The sequence below is a fragment of the Schistosoma mansoni genome (assembly GCF_000237925.1).
Source record: "Schistosoma mansoni, WGS project CABG00000000 data, supercontig 0138, strain Puerto Rico, whole genome shotgun sequence".
Taxonomy (NCBI): Eukaryota; Metazoa; Platyhelminthes; class Trematoda; order Strigeidida; family Schistosomatidae; genus Schistosoma; species Schistosoma mansoni.
In genome coordinates this window covers 95,839-118,167 of record NW_017386041.1, presented here as the reverse complement: position 1 = coordinate 118,167, position 22,329 = coordinate 95,839, and the positions used below count along the sequence as shown (strand labels likewise).

The 22,329-nt window shown below is 38.9% G+C and overlaps 1 protein-coding gene across 2 annotated transcripts in view; it reads right to left on the bottom strand.

Annotated features, from left to right (window-relative positions):
* Smp_164450.1 (hypothetical protein) overlaps positions 1–22,329 on the bottom strand; it is a gene marked incomplete at its 3' end in the record, with an annotated part of 81,634 nt that overhangs the window by 55,406 nt on the left and 3,899 nt on the right. The window contains 10 exon segments of one of the 2 annotated variants that reach the window (XM_018788487.1): positions 1,203–1,345; positions 2,307–2,391; positions 3,234–3,325; positions 5,109–5,149; positions 7,942–8,046; positions 12,583–12,716; positions 15,456–15,491; positions 19,585–19,715; positions 19,749–19,791; positions 19,828–19,981. In XM_018788487.1, the coding sequence (XP_018646522.1) occupies positions 1,203–1,345; positions 2,307–2,391; positions 3,234–3,325; positions 5,109–5,149; positions 7,942–8,046; positions 12,583–12,716; positions 15,456–15,491; positions 19,585–19,633 (685 nt within the window). In that variant the 5' untranslated portion in view covers positions 19,634–19,715; positions 19,749–19,791; positions 19,828–19,981. 2 annotated transcript variants of the gene reach the window in all.

Below are 22,329 nucleotides of genomic sequence, written 5' to 3'. Positions count from 1 at the left end.
ACTTTGCAAAAGCGACAGACTGGTTGATAAGATTATGAATCTTCATCGACTGAGTTGAGCAGGATACATGGTAGGTACACCCAGTTACCGCCTATGTTGGGGATGCTAGGTCCCCAGAAACTACTTGGTAAACGTCCTATTTTTGTAATTTTATTTTGGAAATTTGAATTCCTTGTTTTCACGCCAAAAGCGCCTCCTTTGTATTTCCCACTCGGAAGTACCTTAAATGTCATTGGTTCGTTCCCTCTTTTGGTATGCTACTTTGTGACAATTTCTAAGGATATTTTTGTACGGTATATATACGCGTGAGTTGTGTGTTTCTTCGTTCGTGCTTCCGGGCTGTTTGTGGAATATAAACTTCTCTCGGCTGAATCTGATCTCCCTCTAGTTAGCAGGGCTGGGGTGCAGTGGAATAACTAGCTTGTACTGTTTTATTGACTTTAGTTCCGTTCGCCGGTTTTAGGTGATTTTGTGATCCCTACATACCTCGATATGTGGTATTTTCTGGCACATGAGGAGGTTAGAAGGAAGTCAGGGGCGAACAAACCAAGATAATAGCTCCAACCCATGAAATCACTGACTGTTGGTTTGAGCCATGTTGGTAGATGCAGCCTAGCTAGATGGGGTTCACCTAATAAATGCGAACAATGGTTGGAGACTTTAAGTAAAATGGCTTAGAATTGTTCATAATGGCCCAGATGTGTTCATTCTTTCTCTTAATCTCAATCTTAAATTTGACTATTTCTTCACACAGATCTTTCCACTCTATCATTTCAAACCCCATTCTTAATGCTTAGTCCTTTCCATTGTTATTGTTACTATATTACTCTTTTACTATATCATACATCTTACCAATTTTATTTCGTCGCCGTTATATGACAACGCAACTTAGAGCAATACACGTCGGTACTAGGCTCTACTTTGATAATGACTGACTGACATTATCAAACGAAGTCCCTACTCATTGTAATCATGAATTAATTTCAGTCAAAAGAATCGAAGGCAAACATGAAACTTGAAAAAGGGGAAATTTCGCAAATACAGTTTAAGAAGCATTCCATTTAGGTTAATATGACGTTGTCCCTAGTCTTTGTTATATCATCATAATGTGACAGTTTGGACTGACGGCTTATTGCATTAAGTAAAATGAAACCAGCAAATAATTACAAATAGTTTTGAAAAAAATGACTTTAAAAACAAACCTTTTTCATTAGGAAGGAAACATGCTTGAATGACAAGATTATCAACCCAGTGAAATTGAATAATAGCTCTACAATATTTAGAATAGGATTTATGACGAGCTTCTGAACGCATAGCTGATGTTTGAAGAGGTTGACTTTCAGCCCTGCAAAACGAAAAAAAATGAAAGTGGACTGATGAATGGAATTTCAATTTTAAGCTATGTTTGCAATGAGAAGTAAAAAAAATGAGTGAAACAGAATAGCCATGCTATGGGAGACAAACAACTTCAATATGATGACCCTAGTAAATATAGAAGAACAAATATCAGTGAACCCAATTTACCAAAATATACAAATTCATTAGGATAGTGATCTATGTTAATGTCGATTTCTAAGCACAAGATTCAAACAGTTCAAACAAATTCTACTATTGATTCACCTTTCACCTAATATACATGGAGCCCCCAAATGCCTTGATACGGACGAGAATGGGGAGAGTCCGCTCACCCTCTCCAAATGCTCTCACATGGCCACGCCTATATAGCCTCTGACAGGAAAGTCCTACTCATTGCCTTCTCGTGGCGTTACTGTTGTTTACCAAATTGAGAGGATGAAAAATGAATGTCCGGTGCTTTAACCGGGTTGGTGAATACGGAAAGTCCGCCTAGGGAAGTTGGAAAACCCTCATTCCAAACCAATAGTGAACATGTGCTGGCTCCAGTATCCTGAAGGAACAAATGGCGTATGAATCAATTGTTGGTCATCGGCTACCATGAGACTGCATCTCCCTACGACGATCCACTGCCTTGTTGGTTAGGCCCTTAGGTCAAAGGCTCCGGGTATGGTCCCCTGAGAAAACCACCTGCTTCGGTTCGGGCACCCAGGCAGTATCACAGCCCTCACACAAATCAAATGAGGTTTGTGTGGCGCATATGTATCTGGTGCCCCCTTGTACCAATATTTATGTGTTTAAATAAATAAATATACATGGAAGGTTGACCTGCTTTCCATGATATACATCAAAACCAAAACTGATAACTAAGATTTTTTTCAAAAATTTTGATTATGCGACAAGAATAATGCGATTGTTTAATATGGTTCCATTAAAGGGTTTATACAACTTACCATTCATCACGATATGAACGCATTAATCTACGTATATCTTCTTCAGTATGTTCAAAGAATTCATCGGGTAAATCTTCAGCAAACGCTATTTCATTAACAAAGGTGTCAATAAATAAATAAAAAAGAGAGAATAAAAGTTTATTGGCACATGATACACTAAACGTTTGATCAACTAATCCATTAATTTCTCAATAGTTTTTCTTTTGAAAATAAGAATTCGATGGTTTCAGACCACCACTAGACACTACTGCTTAGTCTCTCAACAGAATTCATTCCTTCCTAACCCCATTACAGAGTAGATGAGACATATATAACAAGCAAACGATTTAGAAATGTAATAATTAAAGTAACCCATTATGTCATTGAATAAAAACAAAGAGAATTCAGCTGAATAAAAATAAAGAGCAATAAACGGCCGTTATTATGAATAGTAAGCTCAACTACCGATTTGAAGTAGTAGTGCAGTGAACGAAAGCTCAGATATGATAAACCATCATCATTTGTGTAACTTCCTTCAGTTATCCTTTACATACTTCATCATTCTTCTGATCGCTCATCGTTTTCCTTTCTCTTCTCCTTATTTGACTCTTCTGCTGGTAAGCATTCTACTTCTGATTCATGCTACTAATACTTATTTCTGTTTGCATAAGTGGTGCATATTATAGTACATATAATGTGGTATGTGCTATTGATGTCGACAGATATGAGTAGTATGTATCATCAATTGATGGTGGAATGCTTGATTGCAGAAGGTTTAGAAAGTCCAAGAGACAAGAACAGAAAGCTCACAAACTTGTAGAATGGAAGGTGAATTTCTCAACATAACATTCAGGGATGTTAGCACAAAGTATATATAACAACTGTTTCGACTTCCTATCTCCAGTAGTATATATATATAAATGTGAAAGTGCATCAAACTTTACTTACATTCTTTGGAGGATACATTGGATGGTCGACGAAATATAACAAATTCACGATCTACACAGTCGTCCGGAAACTCCCTGCCTTCAGAACTGAAGCTAATGTTTGAATAATAATTATTATTATTATACATAAATATATCTTGAATATTTATGACAATTAATCGTTATTAATATAGGACATGGCACAAATATGAGCTAGCTCAATTCAACACACCAACCCCCCCCCCATCATTACATAGAAACAAAACTGATAAGATAAGTATCGAAAGAGTCGAAACGGTATCATCATCACTTTCGGTGAGAAAGAATACGATCACAATTATAAGGAATAAATGAATGAGAAGAATAAAAAACACGGAATAATAATAAAGCCATTCAGTATTCGTTCTATTCAAGATGTGTCAGTTAGTTATGACTATATGACAACGAATAATAGTTTCGATTGAGCCAAACAATCATACATTCACATGTCTGAAACACAGCTCTACTAGGTTAATGAGTTACTATTACGTCTTCTCTTTCAGAAGTATTACTATTCCATTAGAAAATGATGACGTTATTTAGAAAAGTATTTCTATTGGGTAAAAATTGATTTTAAGCTGAATGATTGAACAAACTCGCGAAAAGAATCACTGGATATAATATGGAAATGTAGAAAAGTAGTTGAAAAACGTAAAACAAGAAGAGGAATAATTTCACTACCCGTGGATAATTCGATGGGTTCCACTCTGTACAACTTTATAGTTCATCCAAAGCTTACAAGATATTACTCTATTTTACTTAGTATTGTTTGTTTGGATCTTCCCATTGATGTTTTTAGGACTGCAACTGGTCAGTCTCTAACGCGATGGCGTTTAAAGCGAAAGGTACTGGATTCTAGTCTCAGAGTGTACATCAACTCTGAGATGCAGGTACATCCAGCTGACGAGTCCAAAAATAGGACGAAACGCACGTCCTGGATTCCACTGTCAACCACTATCCATTTTTGAATATAAATCTGTTATTTCGCATCTTCAAAGCACTACATAAGTGTTATACTAACAAGAGACTGAAAGATCTTATTGTCTGTAGTCAAGAAGTTGGTGTGAACAAGGACAAAAATTGAAAAATTTCCACAGATTTTATCACATTCCAAACTCATTTACTGCCAACATACACATCAGAATTTACGCATGAACAAATGCTAAAAAAAGCCGTATAAATAGAGTGCCATTTTACAAGGCATAATCTGAAGGATTGTTTTCAATATGTTCAACAATGAATGTATAGTGAATCTTCAATGGATAAGTACTTTGAAGAAATAGGAACAATAACCCTAAATGCCCTGGTACGGTCGAGAGTGGGGAGAGGCACCTCTCCCTCTACAAATGCTCTCACATGGCCACGCCTATATAGCCTCTGTCAGGGAAGTCCTACTCACTGCCTTCTCGTAGCATTACTGTTGTTTACGAAATTGAGAGGACGAAAAGTGAATGCCCGGCGCTTTAATCGGGTTGGTGGACACGGAAAGTCCACCTAGGGGAGTTAGGAAACCCTCATTCTAAACCAGTGGTGTAAATGCGCTCCAGCACCCTGAGGGAACGAATGGCGTATGTACCTATCGTTGGTCACCGGCTACCATGAGCCCCTTAAGAAAACCACCTGCTTCGGTTTGGGCACCCAGGCAGTATCACAGCCCTTACACAAATCAAATGAGATTTGTGTGGCGCATATGTGTCTGATGCCCCTTTTGTACCAATATTTGTGTTTAAATAACCAAAGAAATAAACTTTTATACGACGTCAGTGTCCTCGTTTAATGGATTTTAAGAACTGCAACAGACGACAAATGTTTTCCAAACTAAAATTGAAGTCAAGTTCCATAAGAAAAACACACTTACATATTTGAGTTCAAATCTTGTCCTTCAGTATCAACAGGAAACTAAAACAGAAAAATAAGTAGTATATAACGACCACATTAAAAAACACATTCATTATGAACATTATCATATCCCTACGCATTGTCTTTATTAAATCATTTGAAAGTGTGTAAGATTCATAATTTAACATTAGAAAAATGAAAAATATTTTATTCTAACGATTTCTCATTGATGTTTCCATGGAATAAACTAATGGCATGCCGGCTGAGTGGTATATCGGTTAAGTGCTCTGGAGCGAGACTGGTAGGTCCTGGGTTCGAATCTCGCGAGGCGGGATCGTGGGTGCGCACTGCTGAGGAGTCCCACAATAGGACGAAACGGCCGTCCAGTGCTTCCAGGTTTTCTACGGTGGTCTAGCTTCAATTGACTCATGATTTCAAGTATATATGATGGCATGACTGTTTGTTCGAGTTCATTGTTCAAACTTGAACCATGAGTGAATTTGCTAGAGTGTAGTTGGACAGAATCAGTGAATAAGACAAAACCAACCAACAAATCTATTAGATAAAAAAGATGAAATATATGAGACTAAAAAGTAAGAAAATATACAGATTATGTGGATGCGAATGAAAGAATACGGTAATTCATTTTTGCCAGATGGGCAAATAATGAACAGAAATTGGAGAGAGCTAGAAAGGAAGGCCCAGGACAGAGTGGGTTGGAGAATGCTGGTCAGCAGCCTATGCTCGATTGGGAGTAACAGGCGTAAATAAGTAAGTAACTGGGCAAATAATGAAGGCGATTGTAAGTGGAATACATAAGTTTTATTTATCTTATTTAAGAACTGTTCATGTACAGCAGTATTACTGCTATGCTATTTCAACCGCCAAACCAATAATGAGATAACTGAAAAACGGAAAATACCCAATCATTAGTAATCTAAACACCAAGCATCAGTAAGCTCCGATGTAAAAATACACATAAAGTTTGCTTGGAACTCCTATAGACAATGATTAAAATGGGAAACATTTGAGTAGTTAAAAAACGATTCTAGGTTTTATCATAATTAGTCACTAAGATTGCTAATTTTGAGGAGTCATTGTCGGCTTAACGCAGTGTTTAGGATCGCCTATCTTGATGACCTGACGTTTGTTGAAACCTTTGTTTTTCAGGGTCATATCATCTTAGGTAAGTTAGTTGGGAAGTGGTAGGACAAAAGCTTTAAATCAAAGATTGAAGTGTGAAGTCATACTGTCAACGGTGGAGGTATAGAAGTAGAAGAAGTATCCTATTGGTGAGAACTACCTGAGGCAATACTTCCCTTTCACAGAATGAAGGATTAGAAAGGGTCGATCCTAATAACGTCAAACATTACCTTGCTCAAAAAAGGTTGTGTGAGATTGTCCTCAAGCAGCTGTTCTATAGGGTTTATGAAGACTGCTAATAACATATCTAGAAAAACGACCGAGATCATTTTGTTCAAGATCCAACCTAATCTTTCCCATACAATATTATGTTCCGATTATCAACATTCCTCTGGTTTTATTTCAACTTCCATGTATGTTATCAATACTAATGACTTGCATTCATCAAAATTTTACGGATTCGTGACCGAGTTAGACAAAAGAATACAACAAAGATTCAAACTAATGAAACGGAAACAATGTGCGAAAGTTCAAAACACTATTTACATACATAGTGAAATGTTTGGAGTTTCATTAGTGAAGAATATGTACTTCGTATTTTCCCTAGTTTCATTTCGTGAACTCTTTATTTATACCAGCCTTTTTCTAACTAGCTAAAAACGGTGAAAAACTGTTTTAAGTCATTTCCTGAGTCACTTAAGATCATCACTAGAATGGAAGCTTATTGTTGAAGCCTTCAGCACTCGATTGCTGAGTCAAATCGTACACACAACTTTGGAGCCTCCAGCCATTGATTTATGCTGTGTCTACAAAACCTAAACATGATATATAAGTATGGTCATCATCTGACAGAACCACTGGAAAATTAACTGTAACCTATTGTGATATCGTGTTGGTGAAAGCATGAAATTAATTTCATAAGCAGAACGCCCTGTCCTGAACCGGATTCGAATCAACAATCACCATCAGGCGACACCGAACAAATCACATGCCACTTCAAAACAACACGATGAGAGGGACGTCTAAACAAGGTATTATAATTGTATTATTCATCCGGACAGGGTCACTGCACATGTTTCTGTCAATCCAGAAACCAATAAATTTGCAGCAACTGACAATATCGTTATTTAGATTTTAGCAATATAACTTCCCAAACGATTTTAACTTCCCTCTTACTAATTTGGATGTTGTGACATAATAATCAATGAAGAAATATTTTGTAGACTTTTCAAATATTCATTATAAATTTGTTTGAATAGTAGATCACAGTTCAAAAATGATGTCTTGGTAGCATCCGCAACAAAATTTGACACCAAATATATATGCGCCACATAAATCATTCGACTTGTGTGAGGGCTGTGATACTGCCCGGGTGTCCAGACCGAAGTAGGTGATTTTCTTGGGGGCCATATCCAGAGCCTTTGACCTAAAGGTCTAATCCACAAGGTAGTGAAGGAACGTCAGGAGATGCAGTCCCATGGTAGCCGGTGACCAACGATTGGTTCATACATAGGTTGATAGCATAACAAAACTAATGCGAAAAAGCAAAACTGTGATGTTATCGACCATTTTAAAACGAACGAGGCACTGTAGTTAAGCGACTGATTTTCTCTATTTTACTAGGTAAACCCTAATTATGAAAAAAAATCTATCTGTAAATGTGTTGCCTGTCAAGATATATATATATAATTATTCAAAGAGGAGATTACTTTAAATTCATTGAATGGAAAAGTAGACGATAGTGCTTGATTTTGATGAAACGGTGACGACGAAATTTCCAAATTGATACCTAGAGTTTCTCCTAAAGTTCTTGGCTAAAAATATGTAAAAAAAATAGCAAAAGAAGATTGATGTAAACAAGAATTTAATTACTTTACATAACATATTACAATGGATAGTGATTAATTTTAGTCCTGACAGCCCCAAATGCTCTGGTACGGCTGAGAGTGGGGAGAGTCCGCTCTCCCTCTACAAATGCTCTCACATGGCCTCGAGTATACAGCCTCTGTCAGGGAACTCCTGCTCACTGCCTTCTCGCAGCGTTACTGTTGTTTACCAAATTGAGAGGACGAAAAGCGAATTTCCGGTGCTTTAACCGGGTTGGTGGACACAGAAAGTTCATCTAGGCGAGGTGGAAAACCCTCATTCCAAATCAATGGTGCACATGGGCTCCAGTATCCTGATAGAACGAATGGCGTATGAACCTAAAGTTGGTCACCGGCTATCATGGGACTGTCTCCTTACGATGCTCCACTGCCTTGTGGGTCAGACCTTTAGGTCAAAGGCTCCGGGTGTAGTCCCCTAAGAAGACCACCTGCTTCGGTTTGGGCACCGAAGCAGTATCATAGCCCTCACGCAAATCAAATGAGATTTGTGTGGCGCATATTTATCTGGTGCCCCCTTGTACCAATATTTATGTGTTTAAATAAAATATAAACTCGATAGCTCAGTGAATAGTAATGCATTAGTACTTAAGATGAAGTGAACGTTAACCATTCGATTACTAAAAAGGATAGGCACGAAGATAATATCATCTTGTTTGGAAAGTTCAGTTGATCAGTCAAAAATGTAATGAAAATGATGTTTGAGATTTTATAGTTGACCATCATTATCATGATCATCATCATCCTGCATTAATCTTACTGTGAAAGATTTTAATGCACAAAATAGTTTGATTACCATATTGAATTTACTCCTACGTGTTAGTCATGTCCATAAATAAAGTGATATGGAATTTATTTATTTGTTTATTTAAACACATAAATATTGGTACAAGGGGGCACCAGATAAATATGCGCCTCACAAATCTCATTCGATTTGTGTGAGAGCTGTGATACTGCCCAGGTGCCCAGACTGAAGCAGGTAGTTTTCTTAGGGGGCCACACTCGGAGCCTTTGATCTAAAGGTCTGATCCACAAGGCAGTGGAGCATCGTGAGGAGATGCAGTCCAATGATAGCCGGTGACCAACGATTGATAAATACGCCATTTGTTCCTTCAGGATACTGGGACCCATGTGCACCATTGGTTTGGAATGAGGGTTTTCCAACTCCCCTAGGTGGACTTTCTGTGTCCACCAACCCAGTTAAAGCGCCAGACATTCGCTTTTCGTCCTCTCAATTTGGTAAACAACAGTAATGCTACGAGAAGGCAGTGAGTAGGACTTCCCTGACAGAGGCTATATAGGCGTGGCCATGTGAGAGCATTTGTAGAGGGAGAGCGGACTCTCCCCACTCTCGTCCGTACCAGGGCATTCGGGGGTATGAACTAATACTAATCAGTGGAACTTGTACTCTTATCATATGTATGATTGTTAACCTCAATTAGTTATTTTGTTGCACTTTTCCATTACTACTAATCAGTATTTTCGTGTATGTGTCATGCCTCCAGTACAAATTATGATTTATTTACGTTTTAGAAACTGATAAGCTTGTTTCAATGACCATTATTACACTCAGACTGATTCAACAGTATGGTGGAATATGTTTCAAAAAGTTACCTTTAAACAAAATAGACCTGACAAAGTGTTGATATTCTTCAACTAAAGAAGATAATATTTAACGCCTACTTCATGTACTTCACAATGTAAATAGCTGTCGAAAAATAAAATTCATTACTATGATTCCATTAATTTCAGTCAGTCAGTGGGAGAGTAGGCAGAGACGATGGAGAGACAACGACGAGTTTCCCTATCTTTCCGAGTCCTTACTGATCCGTTTAGTCGGACAGCGCATAGACGACTGTCTATTGGGGTCCAGTCTAAAAGAGCTAGTTCTGTCCTACGACTTAATGCTATACCTACTCCAGCGAGGCCACAGGAATCAGCATCAGGGCTTCCAGATACACGAAGCGTGTATTGAGATGGTTCTTTATTTTGATATGGTGAGGCCAAATGAATGACGCTACTCGGATCTTGTATGCGCGTTTCGGAGACGCAGCACACATCGATGGTGCGAGATTCTTAAGTTCTAGCTAAGGAGGCCTGTTGGCACAATGTTCGGACGTTAAAAGTTCCTACATGTAGTTTAGAGCGTGGTTTCAGGAGACCAGGAATAACGTTCCGGGTACTCTAATCTTTTGCCCTAGAGGTGCGAGGTTATAAAAGGACGTGAAATGGGTTAGTCGTGGAGATAAGAGAGTTATTAGGTGTAAGAAGGATTTGAAAGTGACCTACTTGGTCTCGTGTGCAGTTACGGGTATGAGGGCTAATATCACTTCCCGGCTGCCCACACCGTGGAAGGGTATTTCTTGAGGGACCTGAAAAAGAAGTTGGATTAGTGTTGGTCTTAACGACTTGGTAGCGTGACCGTAGTGCCAAGGGACAACTGCTTGAGGCAGGTCATGCACGGCCTTCTTGTGGGGTTTTTTTGACGTGTTAGCTCCTTTCTTCAAAGGACCTTACCGCCGGAGACGGAAATCCGTGGGATAAGGAAAGGTGTGCATTTTTAGGGTCGACCTTTTCTAACCCCACTGCTCCTTGTGGGAAGGCAGCATCGCTGTTATGCTGGTTTTCTGAAGGGAACACCTTACTGCTGTCACATCTCTGTACAGTCGGCAGTACGACAATTAAGTGAAAAAAATCCACCAACTGGGATATCATTGCAAGTTATTGAAGTATAAAATTGCTGAGTGATTATCATCAGCTAGAATACCATTTCACCTTGTCAGCTAATTACTTTAGTAATGACCTGGCATAGAAGTTAGAATCTGATTTAACTCATTCTCCAGGTACTTGAATATGAACCATACTACCTGGTGATCAAACAACCGTAGATTCGAATAACGTGCTCAATTAACTGAATTATAAGTTAGTAAGTAGGTTTCATAAACTACATAAACTAAGATCTTCTGTCGCATTGTTTAAATGAGTGAAAATGTTACGCTAATCTCAAATATTCAACCAAATCTTATTATCTAAGTACTGTTTCAGTGAGTGGTTATGATTTCACAGATAAAGTGTTCAGTTAGTAACAAATCGGATATACTGGCTTGAACAAGACAGAATTCCCACGAAGCATGGTACAGGAATGTGTATGGGGTAGCTAAGTTGCAGGTTTCAATAAATATAAGGATCTCTGCTCTTTATTTTTCATATAAGAAACGCATACACAGCAGACTCTACTCTTGCAACCAACGAGGCCAAATTTAAGCTTAATTCCGAAGGATATTATTTTACTGAGTAATCTAATCAAATGTATGTAATTTACATGGACTTGTATGAACCATGGGTTACATCTGCTCTCTAAAATCATAAAGTTTTCTTGTGATGAAGTCCATTAAGAGATTCATTCTTATACCTCTCACCCTATGTGCAACATAGGACCCTGACCAGAATCACTAAGATATTGAAACATAATTATTTGAACAACTACCGTTCTTTCAAGTCTACTCTGCTTTCCCTTTATGGTATGACACAATTTTCAGATGGACGGTGATGAAACGGAATGTCAAGGTTCATTGTTATATTAACCTTAGTATATATGGAATCACCTTACTGAAGTGCTTTACAGTAAGTAAAATTAATAATATTTTATGATTGTTACTTAGATTAAAATGTACGTATGACTAGCAATAGTCGTATAGTGCTGAGAAAATACATATCTAGAGACCAGCTGATGAACCTGTCTCATATTAACAGTATTGATATTACTACTATTAAACGGCCCCCAAAATGACCTGGTACGGACGAGAGTGGGGAGAATCCGCTCTCCCTCTACAAATGCTCTCATATGGCCTCGAGTATACAGCCTCTGTCAGAGAAGTCCTACTCACTGTCTTCTCGTGGCGGGGGTGTTGTTCACGAAATTGAGAGGATGAAAAGCGGATGTCCGGCGTTTTAACCGGGTTGGTGGACACAGAAAGTTCATCTAGGCGAGGTGGAAAACCCTCATTCCAAATCAATGGTGCACATGGGCTCCAGTATCCTGATAGAACGAATGGCGTATGAACCTAAAGTTGGTCACCGGCTATCATGGGACTGTCTCCTTACGATGCTCCACTGCCTTGTGGGTCAGACCTTTAGGTCAAAGGCTCCGGGTGTAGTCCCCTAAGAAGACCACCTGCTTCGGTTTGGGCACCGAAGCAGTATCATAGCCCTCACGCAAATCAAATGAGATTTGTGTGGCGCATATTTATCTGGTGCCCCCTTGTACCAATATTTATGTGTATAAATAATAATAATAATACTATTAAACGACAGAACCAAAATGACAGCTACAAAGTTGTGCCTAATAAATAATTTTTAAAACATTTATTAATGACAATGGTCAGCGTGATTAATGGATATATAATACTAAAAAAATCCTTCAAATCAAATTTCACTATATTAATAAGCTTATGCTGAAGATCTCACCCGTTGATTTTGTTCTATGGGAGGATATGTAGGTTCAATTTGTCCAATATTAGCAAATGCAGAAGTTGATGGACGATCTGAGAATATAGTGAATGGTGAAACAAAGCCTGGGAAGGTTCCTTCATCAATCCTGGCTGAAAATACATCAATCGGTAGGGAGTTTCGCAATATTTCCAATCAAACAACAGATTACTAAAAATGCTAATAGGATACCAGTTACCATAAACACATAACATCGAAGAGCAAAGAAAACACAACTTAGCAACGAAGGATAAGAATATAATAAGGATATATAGTTGAGAATAAGAACCGACATAAATCAAACAACCACTAAAAACTTGAGAACCATGGACGGCCGTTTCGTTCACGACATCTTAGTAGTACGTAACCACGAACCCGCAACCGGAGATCTAACCCAGGACCTTTGTTCTTGCGCACTAACCCTTTACCGCTAGACCACTGAGCCGAGATCTACTGTCGTACAAATCTAACTCCAAACAATCGACGATATTGCGCGAGCACCTTCTAATGTCTTCGGTGAGTACCTTTGTTACGCCTAACACGGTCGAACTCCACTGGTCACAGTTTTTCACTACAACCCCAGGGATTTTCCCTTGAAGCTAGTCACTAGTGAGCAAATAACGTTAATAATTTAGGATATTTTAACCGTGATACATTTGGTTATCGTATCCGCAAACCTTTCCATACTGTTGACATAAATATCCGACCAGAATGATGTCCTTCAAAATACGTCTTCAATTAGATCAACCCATATATTTGGCTTTAATCACATTTAAATTTGTAAACGTGACCAATTAAACAAACTTTTGAAAAATTCCTTGGTGCTTCATAGAAGCTTTCAAACGTAAGACTATAAATACAAACTACACAAAGTAATTTTTCGACGAAATCTATCATTTACTCCAATATTTATATACAATATGGAGTAACATTGTGTAAAAACACTGAAAAAAGCATCTCAGTGAATCCCAGAGAATTCCTCGTCGTGCATTATTTGCCGACTCTGGGACTGGTTGGAAAAAGCGGAGAGGCGGTCAGTGTATGGCATGATGTGGTGGTATGAAAGAAAGCTGCAAAAAGCTGGCTTCTGTTGGTCCCTTACGACTTCCTGGCTGGGGTCCGAGAGATGGTGGCTAGAGACGTTATCAGATATGGCTCAGAATAGAAGCCAGTGGCGATCCTGTTGTAACCTTCTTTTACTTTCTTCATGAAGAGTGGTTGTAACTTCCTTAACTGAAAGAGTTCTTCTGGTTGTACATTTCTGTTTCCCCATTATTACTCTTATTATTACACCAACATACACTAATCTGTAGTTGTTATTATTCCTTTCTTTTTTTCTTATATGCACCTTACCCCTTTTTCTCTTCCCATTCTCAGTGTTTTGTGTGGCGCATATATATCTGGTGCCCCCTTGTACCAATATTTGTGTTTAAATAAAAATGAATATGGATTTTCAACTCTCCTAGATGGATGCGCCGTATCCACCAACCGCGTTAAAGAGCCGGATATTCATTTTTCGTCCGTTCAACTTCGTAAAAAACACCCCTGTCTCGAGAAGGCAGTGAGTAGGACTTCCCTGGTAGTGGTGTATACGCGTGGCCATGTGAGAGCACTTTGAGAGCGAGAGCTGACTCCTCTAACTGTCGTCTCTACCAGGGCAGGAGAGCTGTTACTGTATTTTGATCATGAGGCAGAAAACCCACCCCACCCCCTTAAACACACAAAGAGTTACGCTGATGGTATCCACAGAAGCACGATAAGCACTTATAAGATGGGAGACTTATGGCTACAGGAACGGAAACGGATCCTTTAAAAGCAAAAAGGAAATGGTTACAATCAATGTCACCCATTGAGACGCAACCATCAATGATAGCAGAGAGGATTATATGAGCCAGTTTTACGAGAGGCTACAGTCTAGGAAAAGACCTAACCATCATGATGGGGGGCCTAATCGCTAAGGTCGGGATGGACAATACTGGGTGCAAACGATTTATGACGCGATATGAACCGAAAGAGAGAAACCAGAATAGTGAGAGACTGACAAGTCTATATGTTTTCACCATTTTTTTAGGTAGCAGCACTTTTCCGTACAAATCGATATATAAAGTTACGTGGCTTTCACCAGATTACACTATAGAAAGCTAGGTCGATCACATCTAACTCCATAAAGAAATTCAGATCCATGGAAAACGTAAGAACTAATAGAGGAGTTGATATAGCTTCAGATCACTACACAATGGTGACCGAGCTCAAACTGAAGATAAGGAATCACGGAATACTTGGATAAGCAGTACCATTGAAGTTTAATACAACGTTGCTTCGTAATGCTAACAAGCTCAGAGAGTTGAAGATGGATCTCAGCAACAAGTTCCAAGTCATTCTAAACCTACTAGAAGAGGAATCTGCTATGAAGAACAGTTGGGAATAGATTAAAAAAGTAATAACTTCAATGTGACAACAGGTGCTGGACCCCAACAAGCGCCACCATAAAGAATGGATTTCTAGAACGGTTTGGCCAAGATTCAAGAAAAGGAAAACAAGATATCAGTCAACAGCCAATCTGAAACAGACACAGGTCAAATATACAGAACCAAGCAAACGAGTGAAGAGCACTACAGCTGACAAGTGGAAATATGTAGAAAACCTGGGAACGACCGCAGAACAAGCTTTAAGGAAACAAAATATGAAAGAACTAGATGACATAATCAAGAAACTTGTAGGAGAATATATTAAACTAGAGTAACCAGTCAGGAAGAAGAAACGAAAATCCATCATTGAAGTTCAAGAGCGATGGAACAAGTGGATAGGACACTTTGAAGAGCTATGGGACAAAACAGTACTGTTGAACCCACCAAACATCCAATCAGCACGCACAGACGATACACCACCTACAACAAAAGAAATCAGCAAGACCATCAGACAAATCAAGAATGGGGAAGTAGCAGAAATAGACAGCATATCAGCTGAGGCACTGAAGATATAGAAGTAATTGCAAAGATATCCCATGTTCTCAGAATGATTTAGGAGGAAGAACAAGTAACAATAGACCGGAAAGAGGGATACAAAAGAAAGATCTCATCAAGTGTGAGAACTATAGAGGCATCACAATACTGTCAGTACCAGGCAAACGTTTCAACAGAACGCTGCCAAGTCGAATGAAATGTTCAGTATGCGCCCAACTTAGAGACCAAAAGCTAGCTTTCTTGAGTATCAACCATGTACCAAACAAATCGACACAATACGAATCATTATAAGCAGAGGTGGATGGTGCCTAGAGGTAAAATCTAGGACGTGCGTTTCGTTCAACTTGGTTGGATGTACCAGCATTCTAGAGTTGTTCACTCTGCAACATCTGCTTATTATGTTCGTAACTTAATAGCGGTATCAAGGTGATCCGCAGAGAGGAACATATGCTGAAAGAGATTGATCAATTGCAGTCCTCAGCATCGATGGGAATATACAAACAACCGATACAAATGAGTATAAACTATTGTTGAACAATCAATTGACTCGAAATCATCACTAAGCATCAACTTCCTTGATTATGAGAGAGCATTCAGCTTCCAACTGATGAGGGAATTACCAAAAGATGCTGGAGGTAGGTAGGACATAATTCTGAGGATCATCAAACTCCAGTAAAAAGCAAGGCTTAACTTGGAATAGTCAAGACGAACGAGAAATGAGATCAAATATCACACTGCACCAGGAATTGGAGGTAGATATCAAAAGAATGAATAGCATTTGACAACAACTGGGAAGGAGAACCCAAGATATAGTTGTTTAGAGACCGGCAGTTGGCGGATAATCGGTCAGTCAGTCAGTCAGCTACAACGTAGGACCAGGCACATTTATGCATCGGTCCAAGTTTCCATACCTCGTTAGCACAACAAGATCAACACCGGATTCATAGAAGTAATTAATTTAGCGGTGGTAGTATATAAAGAAAGGTTGTATATAAGGATATAGTATAGGAAGGAAGACAGATATGAAGTAATTTTAATATCAAGGTTTAAGGGAAGATAAAGAGTGTATACACCTACGCCATTGTGATCGATTCTGAGCCATATCACACAGAGTCTCCAACCATTGGTTACGATAGTCGCGCGGACCCCAACCAAGTAGTCTGCATCTACCAACATGGCTCACACCAGAAGTTAGTGACTTCAAGCACTGATGCCATGTTTTGGTTTGGCCGCCCCTAACTCTCTTCCAACCATCCCCTACACTAGTCAACATTGCGCGTCGTGGTAATCGGTGTTCAGGCATACGTAACACGTGGCCCAACCATCTCAGTCGATGAAGATTCATGACCTCATCAACTGACTTACCATCATTCCCTAATACCCTGCGTCGTAACTCACTATTACTTACTCGGTGATCCCAGCAGATGCGAGCAATATTTCTAAGGCATCTGTGGTCAAAAACTAGTAATTTACGTGTATTTTCTACTCTTAGTGGCCATGTTTTGCAGCCGTAAAGTAGAACGGAGCGAACTGTCGCGCAGTATACTCGTCCCTTAATTGATAGACGGATATCTCGTCTTCGCCATAGGTGACGTAAGTTGGCAAAAGCCAAACGAGCTTTCTGAGTCCGTGCTGAGATTTCGTCAGAAACCAACCCATTAGGGCTGATCAGACTTCCAAGATAAGTGAAGTTGTCCACGTGTTCGACTACTTCACTCCCTATCCTTAGTTCAGGTGTTGACGCAGGCCAGTCCTGGAGTAACAATTTACATTTAGATGGGGAGAAACGCATCCCAAACATCCTGGCATTATTACTCAGTTCCAACAGAAGACTCTGCATTTTGTCAGCATCTTCACCAAACAGGACTATGTCATCTGCGTATTCTAAGTCGATAAGTGAACCTCCTGGTAGAAGATCAATTCCTGAAAATTCAGTCGACGAGAGTGTTATTTCCAGTAACAGGTATATAATGAAGTTAAACAAAAATGGGGATAGTGGATAGCCTTGACGGACACCACTTGAGGTTGTAAAATCATATGACAGTTTGCCATAAGCTCTCACTCGACCGGTAGTGTTCGAGTGAAGAGCCTTCACAAGGTTTATGTACTTCTCAGGTACACCTTTCAATGACAGACACTGCCACAGAACCTTTCGGTCTACAGAGTCAAATGCTGCTTTTAAGTCAAGAAAAACTATCATTGTCGGACGCCGATAAGCATATCTGTGCTCTAAAACTTGACGAATGGTGAATATGTGGTCGATACAGCCACGACCAGGTCTGAAGCCAGCCTGATTTTCTCGTGTTTGCAGTTCACAAGTCTTAGTTAGGCGCCCGATAATTATTGAGGCTAGTATTTTAGATGCTATGTTAGTCAGACTAATCCCTCTATGGTTATCACACGATGATTTTGGCCCCTTTTCATATATTGGGACAATCAGTGATTGTGACCAGTCAGATGGGATTACGTCCGTCTCCCAGATTTTAGCCAGAATATTAGTCAACCTAGTCGCTAAAATCGGACCACCATATTTAAAGACCTCTGGAGCCAATCCATCTGGACTAGCTACTCTTTCTCGTTTCAGATTACTTATAGCCTTGTGAACTTCAAGTAGGGTCGGGGGACCTAATTCAATGTTCCATTCAGGTTTTCTGGGAGTAGTGGGTAGTTGTGCAGTAGCTGAAGGCCAGCTAAACTGCTCCTTAAAGTGTTCCGCCCATCGTTCTAAACGTTTGGATTGAGAGCAGATAAGGGTTCCATCGACCTTAAGTAGGAATGTAAATGTAAATATACATTCTCTAATAGCTCCCCATCAGACAATATAACTTTTTACGCTGTATAGCTATTTTGTAAACTGGTTTATTAAGGAAACTGTCCGTTTGGGTTTAATTACTTGGGCTAATTCACATAGCCCATACATATGTTATAACATAGAATACGAAAATGACTCGGCCACCGATCAGCCACATTTACTTGGGGTTAATAGTTGCACGAAGACAAGGAAGCAAGTATGACGGAACAGAACTCTACAAAAGCTCATTGGTCCAAGTAAATATGTGCTACAACCACGTAGATCTGCATGGGTGAGAAGATACTAAAACAAACTAGAAAGATGTAATTGAAAAGATCACAAATAAGGGAAATAGCAAGGTCCGAGATGCAATGAAAAACGTAGATAGACATGCTTAAATGTGTCGGAATTTTAGTCGTGTAACTGAGGGTCACTATCATACCTGATGATACTATTCAGAGTACACACTGTATGATCTCACTGCTGAAGCACGAATCGCTTAGTGCACATCACACTCGTGCATTGATAAACATTCCCAAACCCCATTTGATAGATAAAGTCCTCTATCTTTACAGGAATCACATTGGGATAAACTCACTGCAAAATAAGTAAACAGTTTTACATTTAATCACTTCATTTCCCAATCTAAAGTCATGTGATGTTAGTGTAGACTCGTAATACAGTATTACTTAACGTTTGGCACATGTGAAATGAATCTTAGGTTTCTGATTAAGGTTTCAAGGAATTCTCCATATTGCTGTTTTTGACTAAACAGATTATCGTTTGCATAACCTAAATTGAGATTTACAACTAGCAAATCGTACACAAAATTACTGATTAAAGAAACGTCTTAAAACACAACACCCCATGTGGCTCAAGGTATCCTCTTTCGAACTGCTTAATGACTCTATGGCACTTTGATAATACTAACAATTTATGATGAAGGTAGTCAACATATGTTATTATTATTATTATTATTATTATTATATGTGTACGTATGAAGCTGTAATTCAATGATCCAGGGATGTAACTAAAAACTGATGGATGATATGTGCAAACTTATTTCAGTTATTTTGAATTGAACAAGTAGGAAGCACATCAACTTGACACACACTGATGCATCACACAGCCAGTAAAAAGTTACCGAATTATATATATATATATATATATATATATATATATATATATATATATATATAAAAACTCCATTAATTATCAACTGCTTACTTGTTTCTCGTATACTGTCTGAATGGTCAGGGTGATTATTGTCGGTCATTTGATGGGGGAAAATCAGCACCTATTATTTGATATCTCTGAAATTCGGTGAGATAATAGTCTTCTGGAGTTCTAGAATACCTCTATAAACACATATATGGTGAGGTGAAACTCACTAGCGTCACCAGTTTAGCGCTGTTTGATTTAATGTTTTCGAATCTATAAGAGCATTTAACTCTGATATCTTTCCTATACCTTTATCAAATGTTCTTGCATAATGTAGATACAGGATACAAGCAACAATGGACAGGATTTGTCGTTGAAGTATGTGGTGCAGTAATTAGTTGTAACAATGCCGAACTGTGACTGATATCCAAATTATCCAGTGTGGTTCCACATAAACTTTCACCTACAACATGGATAACAAATTAATGGTGGTCCATTAAATTTGTTGGTTAGTAATAAATAGTACAAATTCTGGGTACATTACGTCTGACGTAGGGACTATGAACGAGCAACGCTTCGAACAGACTTATGTCCAACTTTTAAATGTTTCACTGCCACAAAGTAAAATATACCACCACCAGTGCTTAGAAAACTATTGCATGACACTAATTCAGATAGTTCATGGCTAATTGTGTACAATGATTTGCCTCCTTGGTAGACAATTACAAGACGCTTGATCTTCCCAAAACCCTACGATAGAAACACAGCAACCCAAACAATCAATAAAGGGGAAATAAAGGCGAAAATGCATTGGAAATTAAGTCGGAAATAAAGCGGAAATGCGCCAAAACGTCTGCTTTTTCGCCTGTCCGGGGTAAATAAAGCGGAATTTCCACTTATGTCGCTCTGTTTTTCAAATGTCGCTAAATTGCCTATTTTTACCCTAAATATCCGACGAATTACCGACTTTTATCCTAACTATCCGCTACATTGTCTACTTTTCTACTGCATACACACCGATGTAATCAAGCGCCCCCTTTTAAAACGCTTCTGTATTTACCCCAACCGCCTCCTGTGTTCGCCTTCATTCCCACAACACAGCACACGGATAATGTAATGTACGTAAAATATGGTATAAGTTCAAAATTTTTATTGGAAACAAACAGCTTATTAATGTACAACGTTATGAGTAGTTTGAAGATGGTAGATCATCAATGTTCATAATGTAATTGCAATTGTCACGGACCAGGCATTTCAAGTATTGTTTCTTTCCATCACGCCTGTTGGACTATGGAGACTCAAATAATTCTTGTGAATCCTAAAATGTAATGAGGAAAAATGTTACTAGATCTGGGAAACTTGTTTTGCACAACTAGGTACTTGGAGCTGAACTTACGGTTATATCCTTGAACACGGAATAATAATCACTTTAAAGTCGTACGTACGTGTTCTTTCTTCCGTAGATGACGCTTCTGTACTTTGTCTCTCATGTCGTGAAAATAACTGCGTAGCCATGTTATACAGTTTCGCAAGGTCTTTCTCGTTGACAGATGACGACAGGAATCGATTAGTGAGTGCACCTGAAGTTTAAAAACCTTATTTATCTTACTTTGCACGCAGCCATAAAACCAGCACTTCTGAAGCGCTCGTTTTGATGAAGTACCAAGTAGCGTGAAATTAATGGCGACTTCAGGTGTCATGATGTAGGATAGAAGATATCGCATGGAGGTTTTAGGGTCATCATCCATTAAACGCGTCAACATGGCCATCTGTAATAGGAATGAAGGATAAAAATCATGTTGTGTGCTTACAAACCTGTCCCTCACGTCTTTTTGCTCAAGACAAGCATCCAATGTTCCCAGTTCCTCTTCAGATGACAAAGGGAAATGTTGACTGGATAGTCCACAGTCGAATTGACGCGGATCTTCGCGGCCAGCGAACTTTGAGAGCATCAGCTTCCTATTTGTATTAAGTTCACTCAAGCTTGCCAATATTTTTAGCTGCACAGTATGCATCCTTTCAAATCGGATGACTCTTACTCAGCCATTAGATTTTTATTCTCGGACGTGGAGGGCGAGGTGTCTAATTGTGTTGAACTGCTTAATTGACATGTCCAAATTAAGGATACTTACTTCGCAATCGGAGAGACAACCTTCTCAAACATCCGAAGTTTTGGATATTGGACGCGGCTATTCCCAGCCTGCATCTCTGCGACATCCATGTCCACGGAATTGTAAAGAAAACCTTCTTTACGTTTCAATGCACCTCTACGAAATTTAAGTAAGATTATTGAACTGACCTCTTTTGCTTTTCTGTGTTTAACGGCAACGTATTTTCGTCTGGCGAAGAGTTCTGATTAGTAACATAGCATTTTTGGAACGATGCCAACAAATCATTGGCAGATTTGAGACTATCTATAAGAAGCTATCGTTTGCATGTTTGTAAGTAACCGCATTTGTGGACAACACTGCACTTGAACATAGACCAATTTTCTTCAGGTAGGTCATTGTTTTGCAGATGAAGATCAATGTTCTCCCTTGAATACAGACAGAGTTTTTCTCCAATAACCCAACGTCCAGCTGCAATCACCAACTTACTTTTGCTTGGTGCCTTAAGGATTACGTACCTATTGTTGGGAGACTAAATATTACACAACAGGAAATTAAAGGAAATACAATCACATAACAGTGTGTAACAAAAGGACAATAACCAAATGATTAACACAATTTATCGACATACATTTACAATCAACATCATGAATCGAAACCCAACTGTATTCACTGCTAACTACGGAGCACTTAAATATTCCTA